The 15,886-nt window shown below is 42.4% G+C and overlaps 1 protein-coding gene across 8 annotated transcripts in view; it reads left to right on the forward strand.

Moving 5' to 3' along the window:
• GJA8 (gap junction protein alpha 8) overlaps positions 1–15,666 on the forward strand; it is a 51,142-nt gene extending 35,476 nt beyond the window's left edge. For 4 of the 8 annotated variants that reach the window (XM_021402576.1, XM_021402560.1, XM_021402538.1 and 1 more), the window contains one exon: positions 6,363–15,666. In XM_021402576.1, the coding sequence (XP_021258251.1) occupies positions 6,373–7,575 (1,203 nt within the window). In that variant the 5' untranslated portion in view covers positions 6,363–6,372 and the 3' untranslated portion in view covers positions 7,576–15,666. The remainder of the gene's footprint in view (positions 1–6,362) is intronic. The other 4 variants (XM_021402568.1, XM_021402551.1, XM_021402546.1 and 1 more) reach the window with 1 other exon arrangement.

Consider the following 15,886-nt stretch of genomic DNA (forward strand, 5'->3'; position numbering starts at 1 on the left):
CTGTCCTCTGTTTTGCTTAGCATAGTTTCCAGGAGGATATGCTCTATGATCTTGCCAGCCAGAGATGTGAGACCAACTGGCCTCTAGCTCCCTGTGTCTTCCATTTTTTCCCTTTTTAAAAATCAACATTATACTTCCCCTTTTCCAGAAGGAACTTTGCCAGAGTGACATGACTTCTCAGATATGATGGATAGTGGCTCAGCAATTTCATCTGCCAGTTCTCTCAGGACCTGTGGATTCATCTCATCCAGTCCCTTGGGCTTGTGCAACTTCAGGTTCCTTAGATGATCTAGAATCTGTTCTTCTGTAGTGGTCAGTTCTTCATTTTTCCAGTCCCTTGCCTTTGCTTTCTGTGACATGGACAGTGAGGCAAGGGCACCTGCTGATGAAGACTGAGGCAAAAAGTTGATGAGTACCTCAGCCTTCTCTGAATCTCGGATAACCAGGTCTCCTCTTTCCTTCTGGAGAAGGCCCACATTTTTTCTTTTCTTCCTTTTTATCACTGATGAACTTACGGAAGCCTTTCTGTTGTCCTTGATGTCCTGGCCAGATTTAATCCTATCAGTGCTTTAGTTTTCCCAACCTGATCTCTGGCTGCTCACAGAATTTCTGTGTATTCCTCCCAGGCTACCTGTCCTTGCTTCCACCCTCCGTAGGCTTCCTTTTTGTACTTGGGCCTTTCTTACCTCCAGGGCTTTATCTCTTGGAACACTATCAAGCAGATCCCTGAAGAGGCCAAAGTCTGCTCTCCTGAAGTCCAAGGTAGTGAGCTTGCTGTGCACTGTCCTCAATGAAACAAACTTTTTTCTGAAGAAAATATTGTCTTAAAAGTGCAGGAGATCTCCACGGTTCTTTTCAAGGCAAGAAGAATTCCTTGTAACAGTATTACTTGCATTAGCCATGACTATTTCTTGCACTGGTATTTAGAGATATGTTTCCCAGCCGTCCTACAGGTGCTTAATGAAAGCGTAAAAACTGGAAGTGTTTGCCATTATTGGTCTGACACTATCACTGTTGCAGATCTTGTGCAGACTCACCCACATGTCCCATGCTCTCTGAGGTCCAGTCTTCTTTGTAGACCTTTGGTTTAATGGTCTTTACCCCTTTCTTTCACAGACACTGCTTTCATATTACAAAAGCAGCACTGATTTCCAGCACTTCCCTGATGGCTGAGAGAATCAAGTGCTCTTCTTGTTCTCTCATGCTCTGTCCTTTCCTTTCCATTGCCATCTCAACGACTTCCTTGTGGAGTACCAATACAACAGGAATTCCTTGTTTGCCGTCTTCATTTAGAGTATTTTCTGTACTTGTGCATGGGGAGGGGGCCCTAGTGAGCTGGAGAGCCTGGTCCAGAGCTCAGCGTTGCCTTTTTTCTGGAAACCAGTTGAAGACATCGCGTGTTTTTTCCCAAACACCAACATCCAGCAAACTCATAGTTCCCGTAGTAAAGGTTCTGCACTGTAATGACAGCAAAAAAGACACTCAGATAATTCAGAAAGACGTTATGTGTATCCAAAGATGAGTGACTTGGATATCATTGCACTGGAGCAGACTGCCCAGAGAGGTTGTGGAGTCTCCTTCTCTGGAGATATTTGCAACCCGTCTGGATGCTTTCCTGCATGACCTACCGTAGGGAACTGCTTTAACAGGGGGTTGGTCTCGGTGATCTCTAGAGTTTCTTTCCAACACCTACAATTCTGTGATTCTGTGATTTCTGCATCAGCTACATCTTGCAAACTATTCTGCAGCTTGCCAGAAAGTGTTTGATATTTGGATTGTGATTGCAAAAGGAATATAGGAGGTTAATGGGGAATGTATCTGACAGTAGCTGGATGCAACTTAAAGATGGGCTGTAGCCATGTAGTTACATACCAGATTTGGGTTTTGGCTCATTTTATTAGAGATAGGGCCCAGGAAAGGGATATACGCATTCAGCCAGAGCTGTTTTTCAAAAGGACAGTTTTAGTCTGAAAAGAGACAGGCAGTTTAACATCTGAACCATTTGGTCTCTGTGATACAGCAGTTTGTAGGTGCACTTTAAAGATGTGAGCCACAGGTTATATTAGTTAGTCCTCTGTCTTTAACTGCTCCCAAAAGAGGGGATGAGGCTGGCAGTGATGACCAGTCACTCGCATACCTATCCTAGTTTATCTCAGCAGTGTATAGCAAAACAAAGCAAGAAAGGAATTCCTTAGTCTTCCTTACTATCTTTATTCCTCATGTTGAACAAACTGAGCCTGTTCTTAATCACCGCATGTTCTTGGGCTCTGTATCATCTCCTCTGTGTGTCCTATTGCCAGGAAGTCTCTTCCAATGCTTTATATAGCACAGGCTGAAAAATGTCATGCGCCAGACCTCTACTACTTCTCTATTAAGAGAGTGATTTATTAAGGCGTTCAGAATATGACCTTCATTCCAACTTTATGCATAGAGATTGATTTTTCTTTTGTCTCTCTAAAGTGGTCGCTCTTGCAAAATTTTATTATTTTCCATCTCTCATTTATCCTCCAAGCTCTCTGAAATCCAGTCTGAGAACCATTCTTTCTGCCTCAAGCTGAGCTTTGGATAGAGGTACCGTGCAACTCAGTTTAAAGCTGTTGGGGAAGACTACTGTTGAAGTAAGGTTCTGAATTTCCTTGGGCACAAATGCCCAGAAATGCTGAAGAGAGACCTCAACGATTGGTTTGAAGATACAAAATGTCGCGGCCCTCAAATTACAATATCTCTTTCAAATGACAGCTTTTCTAGAAAGAGAATCTCCCAGAGCTGTTCTGGAGAATTAATTTCAGTGATGTTTTTGTGTAAAGAAGGAGGAGAGCCACTTGCTGATTTGTCACTTTATAAGCCTGGTACTTGTATCACGCTTAGCGTATCTTGCTTCCCATTATCCTCTTTTTCTTCAGAGTTGGGCACCAAAAGCATGTTCTGAGCAATTCATACAGGAAAGAACTACCAAAATAGCACCTCAGAAGAAAGTGATATACTTTGCCTCACAGTCAAAACTTCATGCAGTTAGTTGTATTGCGGATGCATTACTGAATGTGAGACTTTCCTCTTCTGTGGGCTCTCCAGCGTTTTTGCAGATGGCTGTGCCTGAGGTAACATTCCTGTTTGCTGGGCTGCTGGAATTTGGCTATACTCCTTAACAAAACAGTTTGTTTTAGACATTTTTGATGTATGTACAAAATGCATTTGGAGGATAAACTAAGCAGAACAAAGACACTGGAAGGCTAGGTCATAAAACAAGTCTTTCTCAGCTTTGGTTAATATTGAGTGATGATCTAGTTTTCCCATACTGTCAAAGACCAGACCAAAGTATCTAAGAATGTCAAATACGGATGTGATGCCCCAGTGACCACCAGTGCTGGAAATCAGCAACGCGATTGTTGGAGCTGGGTGTAAGTAGCAAATTAATTCAATTAGTTCTGCCACCATCAGAGATGTGGATGCTCCCTTTTCACCTCTCACATCATGATGCCTGGAGACTAGCGAGTGGGGACACACAGAGCTGTGCTGAACCACAGCAGATCTGCAGAGATGCTCCAGTCCCCGCTTAACCATGCAAACTCCCCTTTATGCATGTATTAGGTTTTCACTGCCTGTTGCCTGCCCTTCTCCCCCCTCTGCTTTTTCATGTTCAGTGGATTCTCCTCTCTGTGTCTCTGCCTCTTTTTCTCTATTTTTTTCTCTCTATTGTTCCCCACGTCACCAACTGTCACTCACTTCATAAAGCCGTCTGGCTCGGAGCTTAAATATTGCACAGCAACTAAAACCCGCCATCAGAGCCAATTCAGTCATATCTGTTCAGTCGTGCGACAAGATCGGGACTTTTAGGGTAGGGAAGGAGAGAGACAAAAGTTCACTCTTCACTGCAGAGTGCCAAGAGAGGAGGGGGACACAATTCTTCGGTGGAACCTTTCCCAGTGGCAAGTTGCTTGCTCAACATCCTTAATCTATAGAGGCTTTCTTGCTGGTAGTGTGCTCAGATTGCAGCATCTGGAACTTCTGGGTGGGGGTTTGCAGTAAGCCCATGTGAGGTAGGGACATAATTAGTCTGTCGACTCCAAGTGAGCTTAAGCAGTCTCCTGCTCTTTTCCTTGTGACAGGCAATTTAAGGGAAGAGGGGACTGCCTAAATTCATTGCTTTCCTCTTTTTTTTTTTTTTTTTTTTTGAGACTGGAAGAGCTGACTGATTGCAGGTGAAGTTTGAATTGGCTGTACTGCTCCTCTCCAGCCTGCCCAAAATTGTTCCTTGCAGCTGAAGAACCCACTGAGATACCCTGGACCACTTCACATGTAGAAAACAGAGTGGTCGTGACAGAGTTTTGAAAAATGTGACTAGTTCAGAAGTGATTGTAGGAGTTTTGACAAAGGTAGAAAGCTGCAAGTGAAGCATCTGGTGGAGTTAGGAAACATTTTTCTCTTTTACAGCGAGCTCTCTGTGTGATAAGGTTTATCACGTCTAGAATGTTACTCTTCCATGCTGCAGTGGAGATGTTCAACTGGTGCCTGTGGATATCAGTGTGACTCACAAAGAAAGAAAGGGATGTAGTTAACTGTGGTGTCTGGAAGACAATGGAGTTAATATTGTGTATAGTCATGTTTTCTACAGAGTTGCATGTGATTCATTTATGTCTGGTATATTTTGTTCTGTGAATTTGCAGAAAGAGAATGTTTAAATCAGTTTAGATAATGTATGTAAACAGCATAATCTTCTGCTAGACTTGTTAATGTAAGTGCTGACATTAACACACTCCTTTACACAACTTTAATGACTGACAAAGTAGCAATTTTCTTCGGTGATTAAATTATATGTTTGCCACTTATGCATGCAAGGAGTTTGTGCAAACTGAGGGGCTGTGTTCTGCTCTTTATTTTCTAACACAGATATCTGGGCTTAACATTTTACAGTGTTCGAAGATGAGAATAATGAGTCCAACTTGTTTTAGGAAAATGACATCACAAGGAGTTTTTGGTTGAAAATTTGTAAAATTCCGCAGACTCACAGAACTCTCAATATTTTGTGTGTTCATCTATGTGTGAATATGTACACACAGTATTTGAAACAGACTGGTGTGCACTGGTGTGTCGTAATATATGGCATTACAAATACATTCCAGTGCTATCTGAAGGAAAGAGGGAAGTTGAGATACTCAGATTTCCATACTGATGACTGTACGTTCTCCCAGCAACTGTGTATGTGCATCTGCATCATGAAAACTATAGCTGGAGGTAGCATCTAAGAGATGAACGTTTAGATCCCTGTGAACAGCTATTTTATGAATAATGTTACCTGTTTCTCTTGATATTGCCCACAAGTTAATCTTTCTGGATCACTGTAATATTCCACATTCCTCAGAGTCTTCATACTGCTGCAATATGTTAAATCAGCCAGTCCCAAACAAGTTTCCTCTTTTCTCATTTTCCTGTACCTAACGTTACACAGTGGGAAATTTTGGATATGCAGGATGAAGTCCTGGCCAGGAATAATCTATTGTCATGCAAAAATACTGAGAGATGTAATGTTTGACCTGCATTACTTGAAAATTAACTACTTTATTAGCTTTCCAATAGGATATGTACAGCCTGAGATAGCAGCACTGATGTTTTATAGAGAGAAACTAGTGTCTGAGGTCCCAATAGTAGACCTTCTTGTTTCTCTCCGGGCTGGTTCCAATGTCAGTGAGGCAATTGACTTCAGAAAAGGATACAATAACTCCTGTAACACTAAATAATGTTATTGTATAGAAAAACTAGTATATACGGTAGTTATTAATCTTAGAAAATATTACTAACATAGTAATGGTGTTGCTATTGCTGGTATTACCTAACACAGTGATTTCTAATGTAGACTTACTGTTGGAACTCTAGAAAGCCCACGTTTGCATACGTACAAGATGGGCGCCAATTCAAGACCTGTTTGACCCCTCCTTAGTTCTGCTGAAGACGTTTCAGTCATTCTAACCACTGCAGCTCTGCATGCTGATAAATCTGTTCTACTACATTGCTGGCAAGTGTTTGTACGTGTATAAAATCTAAGCAAGCACACACAACTGAGCTTACAAGAGACCACAGAAGACTACTATCTGGAAAAGGAGTTAAATACACTCCTTGGCTCAAAAGTAATTGCTCATTTAGAGCCAGGGAAGAATGATTTTGGCAAGCTGTTTGCACTGGCTTTCCAGCCCATCTCTTGCTCATAAATCATTGCAATCAGAGCAAAGAAGCAAGCAGTCTTTCTGTTCTCAAAGCATATTGGAGAAATACTAGTTGAAAGTAACAACAAGCATCGGTGGGAAAACATGAAGTCTTTTAAATTTAGCATAATTTGTGGTCATTCTCTTTCTTTTTTCTTTCCTTAGACAGTAAGAAATGGGTGACTGGAGTTTCTTGGGGAACATTTTAGAGCAGGTGAACGAGCAGTCCACTGTCATCGGGAGAGTTTGGCTCACAGTGCTCTTCATTTTCCGCATCCTGATCCTGGGAACAGCTGCTGAACTAGTATGGGGAGATGAACAGTCAGACTTTGTGTGCAACACCCAGCAACCTGGTTGTGAGAACGTCTGCTATGATGAGGCCTTCCCCATCTCCCACATCAGGCTCTGGGTCCTACAGATCATTTTTGTATCCACGCCTTCCCTAGTCTACTTTGGGCATGCGGTGCACCACGTCCGCATGGAGGAGAAGAGGAAAGAGAGGGAGGAAGCTGAGAGGCGTCAGCAAGCTGAGGTGGATGAAGAAAAGCTGCCCCTAGCTCCAAATCAAAACAAGGGCAACAACCCTGATGGGACCAAGAAGTTTCGCCTGGAGGGGACCCTTCTGAGAACCTACATCTTCCATATTATTTTCAAAACCCTCTTTGAAGTGGGATTCATAGTTGGTCAGTATTTCCTGTATGGCTTCCGCATTCTCCCCCTTTACCGTTGTGGGCGGTGGCCCTGTCCCAATCTAGTGGACTGTTTTGTCTCCAGGCCTACAGAGAAGACCATCTTTATTATGTTCATGCTTGTGGTGGCTTCTGTGTCCCTTTTCCTCAACTTGGTGGAGATCAGTCACTTGATCCTGAAAAGGATCCGGAGGGCTCTGAGAAGACCAGCAGAGGAGCAAATTGGGGAGGTGCCAGAAAAGCCCCTCCATGCTATTGCAGTCTCCTCCATTCCAAAGGCCAAAGGCTACAAGCTGCTAGAAGAAGAAAAGCCAGTGTCCCACTATTTCCCTCTCACGGAAGTAGGTGTTGAGCCCAGTCCCCTTCCATCGGCCTTCAATGAATTTGAGGAGAAGATTGGGATGGGGCCATTGGAAGATCTCTCCAGGGCATTTGATGAGAGGTTACCATCATATGCACAAGCAAAGGAACCGGAAGAGGAGAAGGTAAGAGCAGAGGAGGAAGAGGAACAAGAAGAGGAGCAGCCAGCACCTCAGGAAGAGCCAGGGGTGAAGAAAGCAGAGGAGGAGGTGGTGAGCGATGAAGTGGAAGGGCCTTCAGCACCTGCTGAACTTTCCACCGATGTGAGATCCCTCAGCAGGCTAAGTAAAGCCAGCAGCCGGGCCAGGTCAGATGATTTGACTGTATAAGGATGCAGGGTATGAGGAGCACATGAAAAAGAAAAGAAGAAAAAGAAAAGGAGAGAGAAAGAATCAGAAGAATTTTAAGCAAAGTGCTAAAATGATCATTTGGATATTATTTCATCTTGAGATTCTCAACTGGAAAGGTACTATCATTGTAACTGTGCCTTATTTGCCCTATATGTCCATTTGAAAAGGAACATTTTCCCTGTTTCCACATGCCAGCTCATTTCCTACAGTAATATCTACACTGTACACATAACTGATGTATTTTAAAACCTAATGTGGCAGTGAAACCCAAATGTCACCACTGTGAATGTATTTACTGGAAGCTTTGTGTTCCACATTTCTTTAGGAACGTGGGGAGGATCTGTCTCATGAGCCATCTAAGGGGAAGGCTAATAAACAACCGTATCTAGTATTTCTTTTTCTGTTTTCACCTATGGCATGCTGAGCAGATCTCCCCTTCACAGTTGGCATGGATTTGCAATTATTTAATTCACAAAGTGAATTCTGTGTTCAGCATTGCCACACTAAGACAGTAAGCACTATTTCCCCTCTTTATTGAGAAAGCAAAGACCAAAAATATCTACGATTTCTTTGTGAATGTGAATTTGAGTTAGGTAAAAATATTTTATTTTCCCTTTGTCAAAAATATTTTTGCTCTTTAAGTGACATTGACAGTGGGCAAGGTTAACTCTAGCTCTCTTCTAGGATTTAGCAGATGCTCACAGATGGATTATTTGTTCCCAAGAGGGTTATTCAGCTCCAAGCTGAGCACTTCAGAGCACTGGGAAGAAAAAAATCAAGTGATATTTTTTACTTATAATCCTGTGACTTAAAGTTCTAAAACTCAATTTAGCAAAGCAAGTGTGGAAGTGTTTCTGTGAAAGAAGGAACAGCTACAGTTCCCAGAGCACGAAACCAAATACAAGCCTTCACAGCATGATCCTGACATGTGCTCAGTTCCTGGAGCCCCAAGACTTACAGGCACTCAGCAAATCTCAGGTACAGCATCCTGAAGGCACCTGTGAATCTAAATCACAGGTAACTATGTGACTCTGAAAACAAAACTGGTTGTTCAAGTTTGAAAAGTCTGATATGATAATTCTGACATCCTTTGTTTTTAATTTGACAGACGGGAGCCATCCAGTGGCCTACTTTGCTATTAAATGCCAAAGTCTCAAACAAAACAAGGCCTTTGAAAAGATCTTTTAGAGTAGAAGAGAAAGGTAGCATCTTAGCTTATATCTCTTAGATCTTTTGTGCCAACAAGTCTGTGCAGAACTCAGAGCCTCGGTAAATCTTTTTAGTTACAAAAGGCAGAAAAACATGTGCTTGCAAATGTTTAAACGTCTGTGGATCTCTACCTTCAAGACTGCAGCAGCGCCTTTGGGCTGGGACAATGTAGCTATGCATTTCAAGCTTCAGGTTAACAGCTATGTCCCCTCTAAAACTGAGCCTCATGCCAGAAAAGTGCAGGTATGCACTCTCATCTGCTCTGCTCTGCAAACCTCAGACCCTGCCAGCTCAGCGAATTCTTTCTGCTGGGCTGCAGCCCGTTCCATTGTTCCCAGGGCAGGCTCTAATCCAGATCAGGAAAAAAAGCAGTCTTTGGCATAATGCATATAACTCATCCTGCCATTAGCTAGAAAAGACCCCCTGCCATCTGCCATTGTAGCAGGGCTGACCCAAAGCCCATTGAAGTTAGCGGGTGTCTGAGATAGATGTCGTAGGCTTGGGCTCATACCTGCAGTCCTGTCATCCTACACCCCAGCCCAGGCAACCACAGGTACACTCAGCTCTGTCACTGATTAACCTGCTTGCTGGAGTTCATGTGCCTTGTTTTGCAGCTGCTGCGGTCTGGCAGAAAGGTGGCTGGACTTCACTGATGCATGAAGTAAGCTGTACATATGTATAAAGTTTGTAGGGTGTGTTGGGGTTCTTCAGCACCACAACGGTGCCACATATTTTTTTACACTATTAATCCTTTTGCTCCTCTTGGGCCTGTGTATTTTCCCATGGTTTGCAGCGTGCTGTCATAATCTTTGCCCCCTTGACAAAGGCTGTTAGGTTTTTGAGAAACAGTTCCTTATGAAGGAAGACTGGAAGGTACCTCCTCAGTTTTGAGAAAGAATATGACAAAGCAAGATATGTGAAGGAAAATGCGGAGGGAGAATTTGGAAGCTACCATCTACCCATTCTCTTAATACAGAAACAGGAGAAGAGTTAGCACAAATGAAAGGCAGGTGGCAAAAGAAAACCGAGGAAAGAAGTCTTCAGCAGGAGATTCCATTGTGCCCAGTGCTCTTCTAGAATCCAAGAAAGAGCAAAGATTTAGGTGAATAACAAAACCACCGCATTTATACTGTCTGGGATGTATTACTTTTTAACTTCACAGAGAAGATATAATAGAGTTTTAATAGTTCAAAACGTAGCAGGACTCACTCAAACTGGAAAAACCCTTCCCTGTAGGTGAAAAAAAAAAACCTGTAACTGTTCAGCGTGAAGTATCTTCCACCTTACTGAGAGCATCTGACCCTTCCACATACCAGTGTACTGGGCTAGATGAACCACCTCCCATCCTCGTTTACTACTAACTACTTGACAAGTCCTTTTACAAAGTATTTCAGTGACCATCCCCGTTCCTCACCTCTGACATGCACACCTTCATTAGATCATTGGACTACTTAAAGATGACTGCTTATTAATTAGAGGTACGTGGTTCATAATACGGATGACAGACTACCCTGTGTTCAATTGTAAGATGTTGAGTGCGTCATTCTTTTTCACTGGAGTGCCTCAGTAGAGTACAGTACATGCAACGTACTGAACAGACGCTCTGTTGTTCTTTCACTGCTGCTGCAGGAAAGCTCATTTCTTCCTCCAGGTCATGACAGTGCAATGAATTAAGTTAATGTTTTCCTCCTGCATCCCGTCAACTGCTTGTTGATTTTTTTTCAAGCCGGTTCTCAAGTACCCTGCCAAGCTGCTAAAGCCTCCAAGTATGAGCCACGGCATCAAGGCAGCACCTTTCAGCTAACTGGGCAGGGAACTAACAGTCAGGTTTTATGGTATTCAGCCTCATCTCTGCAGTGAAATCACTGTTGGGACTGTCAGCAAGTCATTCTTCCCTCTTGTATAATTGGGAATCATTTTCTACCTCACGAAGACGATGTGAGGCTCAATATATTTTGTTAGTAATAGGATGGGAGGTCCGTGGAAGGAAGGCCCTACAGATGAGCAAAGGATTATTTCTGGATGTGATAGCATTTAAATGTGTTTTATTCCCCCCTCAGTGAGACAAATTTAATCGTTTATTCAGGAAATTCCTAGTGAAGTTGCCTAACAGCCTCAGAGCTGTGGATTCAAAGTATTTAAAAAAAAATAAGTATAACATATACATATATATATGTAAAGAACAAGGAAAATTATCTTGGGAAGCAGACACTGGACAAGTAGAGCTATGCTTGGATCATTTAAGGGTGTGTAGTATTTCCTTGGCTCCCTGTGCAAATAAATCATTAACTGATCACATGGCTCTCTGCAAGGAGCTTAGGATGCAAGTGTCAAATTCACCAAAGGAGGTTAAAATAGAAGAGAAAGGTAGTGTCTTAGCTTATATTAGCATGTGGGAGTTGGTGTTCTCTAGTGTCTAGAGCAGTGGACCTAGGATAATGATCTTAGATTTATTTCCAGCTCTGCTACTGACTTGCTGTGATAATCACTTTACCTCTCGGTACCTGTTTTTTCCACCTGTAAAATGGGTGTAAGAATTTCCACCTACCTCACAGGGATGTTGTGAGGCTTCCTTAATTCTGTTTGTAAAGTAAGTAGGAATGATCTGATGAAAAGCACTGCTGAAATGCATTGTATCCTTGTTATTCCTGCCAGAACTTCGAACTTGGTTAATATATGACTCCTTGACCAAAAGGGCAGTAGTTTTAAAATCTGAACACTGCACTACACTGACACCATTAACACGGACGTGGATTTGCCACGAGTGGAGAAGACTTTATTGACTCCCCGCCCCATTCTCCCATCTTAGCTTTGGTTTGGCCATTCGAAGCCGTGGTGACAGTGGGGTTACCTGGACCACTCTTGTCCATCCCAGCATCTGTTCTGTGGTAACATTTATGCTTAAATAAGCTAGTTCTTGGAGGGGGGTGCAGGTTGTTGGAGCTCTTTTAAAGGTGGAACAATTTTAAAGTCCTTGCAAGGCATTTGGGGGAGGGTTTTATAATGCACAATATTGCTGGGCTTCTGTTTTAAATCACTCGATGCAAACTCCAACTGAATTTTTCAGAATTTATGTGGAAAAGACTCTGTGGAAGAGTTGACAATTGCTTATGGCACATAGAAAAAAAACAACAAAAAATGACCATGTAGCTGTAAAAACATGAATTTTCATGCTACGCTGATTATTTGCAGTAAGTGAGACAGATCCAGCAATTTCTTTGTGCTGAAAAACAGTGATGTCTAGATTCCTTTTCCCGTAGGACAGGAGAGATTTGAGGGGACCTCTGCTCTCCAGTTCAGTGTGAACATGGAATCTACTTGCTAAGGGAAGAAAGTCCAGCCTCTCCTGCCACTCAGTAACTCACTGACTCTGCATTTTTTTCATTTAAAGAGCAGCCATGGTACACGATGAAAAAAAAGTGGCAGCTTGCTGTTTTGTGTAGAAAACAGCTTTTCAAGTTGACAGCTGACAGTAATCCCAGCCTAGGCATAGTTTTGTTTAGTAGACAAGAGCATCCATGAGAACTAGACTAAAGCCTTCCTATAAGCCTAAGGCTGTTGTGATGAAATGGCATACGGTGCCAGATTTCCTGAGGGCCAGGGCTGGAGAAATATACCCAAATCAGGGGAGTTGTCCAAGTATTGGGATTTTTTTTTTTTTCAAACAGAATGGTACTACGATTTCTTAGACTCTGCATGTGATATACTTTTTAACATGGCTCAGGGAAGGAATTTTGCCAGCACCGCTTGTGATTATACAGCTGAGTAGCAACCATGGCAAATAAATGCATATTAATGTGCCAAGACATTGCCTGGCACACTATTCTTTCCCTGTGACTAGCTTGGAATACAACTGTTTCAATAGAAGAGGCAGGACTTCTGTCTCTGTCAACAACTCAAATTTTCCTGTGAGCAGTTTGGCGTACAGACAGTTTGAAGCCTAGAGATGAGAGGGATAAGGCGACAGGGAGCCCTCACAACAGCTACTTGGTGGGGAGTTATAGGAAGATGAAGCCAGACTAGCTACAGAGGTGCGCAGCAGAGGGCCGGAGGCAATGATCACAAGGAGCAGTAAGGAAAATTTTGACTAAAAAATTCTGACAAGGAAAACGTTGTTCAGACAGAGAGTGGTTCAGCATTGAAAGAGGTGCCCAGAGTTACGGTGGGCTCTCCATCCTTGGAATATGAAGCTTGACTGGGAAAAGCACTGAGCACGTTGGCCTGACTTTGAAATTGGCCTTGCATTGAGCATGAGGTTAGACCAGCTGGTCCATTTCAGCCTCAACCATGTATCCCATGGGAGGTTGAAAGCTCAGCGAAGCCACTGTGTGGTGAAACAGCTGATGTGGGGCATTTTCTGCCTCTCTGGGGTGCTCTGTTAAAGCTTACTTAGAATGTATTAGCTGGCAACACCAACTAACCAGGCACTATAACTGAGCCTGATGCATAAAATAGTATCAACTAATGTTTGGTAGCTAGAAAAGCGGCTCAGGGCCAGAAACATGTGGTGTGTAACTGGTTTGGAAAGAACACTACAAATTAAAATTTATGAGTAAGCTTGTCAGCTGAGAAAATCACAGAAATATAAGGGGCTTAGGTATTTCCAGCTCCCTCTCAGTCTCAGCTGTGTCTTTAAATCCATCTGAAAATGTAGAGGACTGCATTTTAAAGTTCTGTCAACAAAAAACCTCTGCGCTTTAAAGCTTGCTGATCTGGGATGAAGCAGAAGTGAATAGAAATGGCGATTACAGAGCTTCTGACAACATTTCAAAAAAAACAAAGGCTGTTGGCCTTTGCCTTGCTGGATCCAGCCTAGCACAGTAAAAGCAAAACAAACCATTTATTATTTTTTCTAGGAGTTAAGGCTATAGTGCTCGGAGAAATCATGGAGTAGCCTACCAGAAAAATTTATACATCAATGCAGCAAAGAATTTGTGGAGAAACATTAAACAGAAAAGTTGGCTCCTATTGAATTTCTCTGATGTTCAGTGGAGAGCAGGATGGAAAGATAATCAGAACAATGATACAAAGTTTCATTGGATTCAATGGTCAACAAATGAGCACAGGAAAAAATTCTGGCCTACAGGCAGCTTCTGAGTAGAGTTCCCGCAGGAGGGCAGCTTGGTGCTCCAACCTAGGGGCAGCTGCAGACAAACGCCAATGCTGAGAAGCCTGTGAGCCTATAATCTGGGTGCCTCATGGCAAGGGTAAGGCAAGCCAATGTGAACAGCAAATTAAACCTTGCCTATTACCAAATCTGATATTGCTGGATTTTCAAGAAGGTCAGCAACTTGAAAATAATCTAGCTTTTATGGGCTGGATCCTGGATTTATCTGACAGAACCAAAAACCAGAAATATCATGTACTAAGCTTTTTTTTTTCTTCTTCTTCTTTTTTTCTTTTTCAAATCATTCAACCAAGGCGTATGAAAAACTACTGGGACAAAAATGCTCAGATACATTTCTCAATACATATATGTTAGTCCAAAGAAAAGCCATAGACAACCCTGCAAAATAATTAATCTACTGTCAGTGAGAATCAAGACCCAGAACTCACCACAAATAAATTAAAAATAAATTCAGAAATCTGAATGATGTTGAATTGCTCCCAGCTTCAGAGCTCCTGCTTATGAAAAACTCTGGAGAGAAAAGAAATGAAAATGGATGGCCAGCTGCCAGCTAAGCCTATTATTCACAAATATGCCCTGTAGCACGTTCTGGAAGTCTATGCTATCTCTAAATATATTCCACCCCAACAAACTGTTTTAATTCAGTATGCTCCACCTTTCCACTTTACTTTAAAGGCTTTAATCTAGTTCTCACAATGAACTGAACATACAATACCCACATTCACACTTTAATATGTGCAAGAATAGAAGATGGAGCTAAGCAGAAACCTGCAATGCACTGACCAGCCTCCTTTCCTCATGAGCTGCCTCCCTGCTCAAGCCACTGTCATCTACACTATGTCTGGTGAAACCACCCACCTGTCACAGCTGGGAAGCTGCCATGGGCCCTTCTGTCCACACATGCACACCAATGGCTGCCTAAGGAGGAACAATATGGAATATTTTTCCATTTTCTTATTACACTTTTTGTCTTCCCTGGAGGAGAAGCCTTGGGGTGGGGGTGGAAGGGTGGATCTGAGGTTTTCCAACAGGAATCATCTTCTTCCCTGTGTGTTTCTTGCAAGAATCAGGGATCAGTAATTTATAGCTTAGCACAGGCATGTGCCAAGCCTATTTGTAAATACATGCAGTGAAGAAAGTTTAAAAAGATACAACCAAACTCTGTCTTGTTTTTTCTTTTTCCCTTGTTTTTGAAGTGATCCAAGTTGTCAGGGTTAAACAAGACCAGAATTTGGCTTTGAACAATTTAATCTTGACAGGATTCCCATCTAACTTCTGTCTCTGGAAATCAGCGGACCAACCAACCTACCTTTCCCCAAGAGCTACTGCTGCAGAACAGAACAACCACAGGTCCCCCAAACTCAGCAGGCTCATCACTTTAGGAAAGATCAGTTTCTAGCAGTAGGCACAGAAAGAATGAGTGGGGAGGGAAGCTCTGATCTCAGCTCGATGTTAACTGGCAGCAATACCAGAAGCTGTAAAAGAGGGCCTCGGATCAGACACAGTAATTTGCTCCTTCAGTTCATTTGCCCATGAAAACTGAATGTTTTTTTTTTGTCTTTGCAATGCTGTAGACAAGGAGACAGATTTCAAAACATGATGACTGACAGCAAGATAGAAAGCCAAACTATCAAAGAGACTGTGGGACTAATCCGATGACTCAACACAACCACACATAGAATCGTTTTTCTAGTGAAATGAGTTGTAATGAATAAAGGATCCTGATTTTCACTCAGCAAGAGGTTTGTCCTTTGTTGAAGTCCTGACTATTTCCACTTTATTCTCTCACTTCCCATGTGATTTATTATTCCAAATACAGACAGTTTTGAGTGGCAAAGGTTAGGTGTATTTTTAATGGCGAAAAAGAGATACAGACACCACTAAGTTCAAATGAGCGGGCAGGACTGTGACATGAAGGATTGAGTCTCACACTGATAGGTATCAGGAAATTCC

Source organism: Numida meleagris, chromosome 1 (assembly GCF_002078875.1).
Source record: "Numida meleagris isolate 19003 breed g44 Domestic line chromosome 1, NumMel1.0, whole genome shotgun sequence".
NCBI lineage: Eukaryota > Metazoa > Chordata > Aves > Galliformes > Numididae > Numida > Numida meleagris.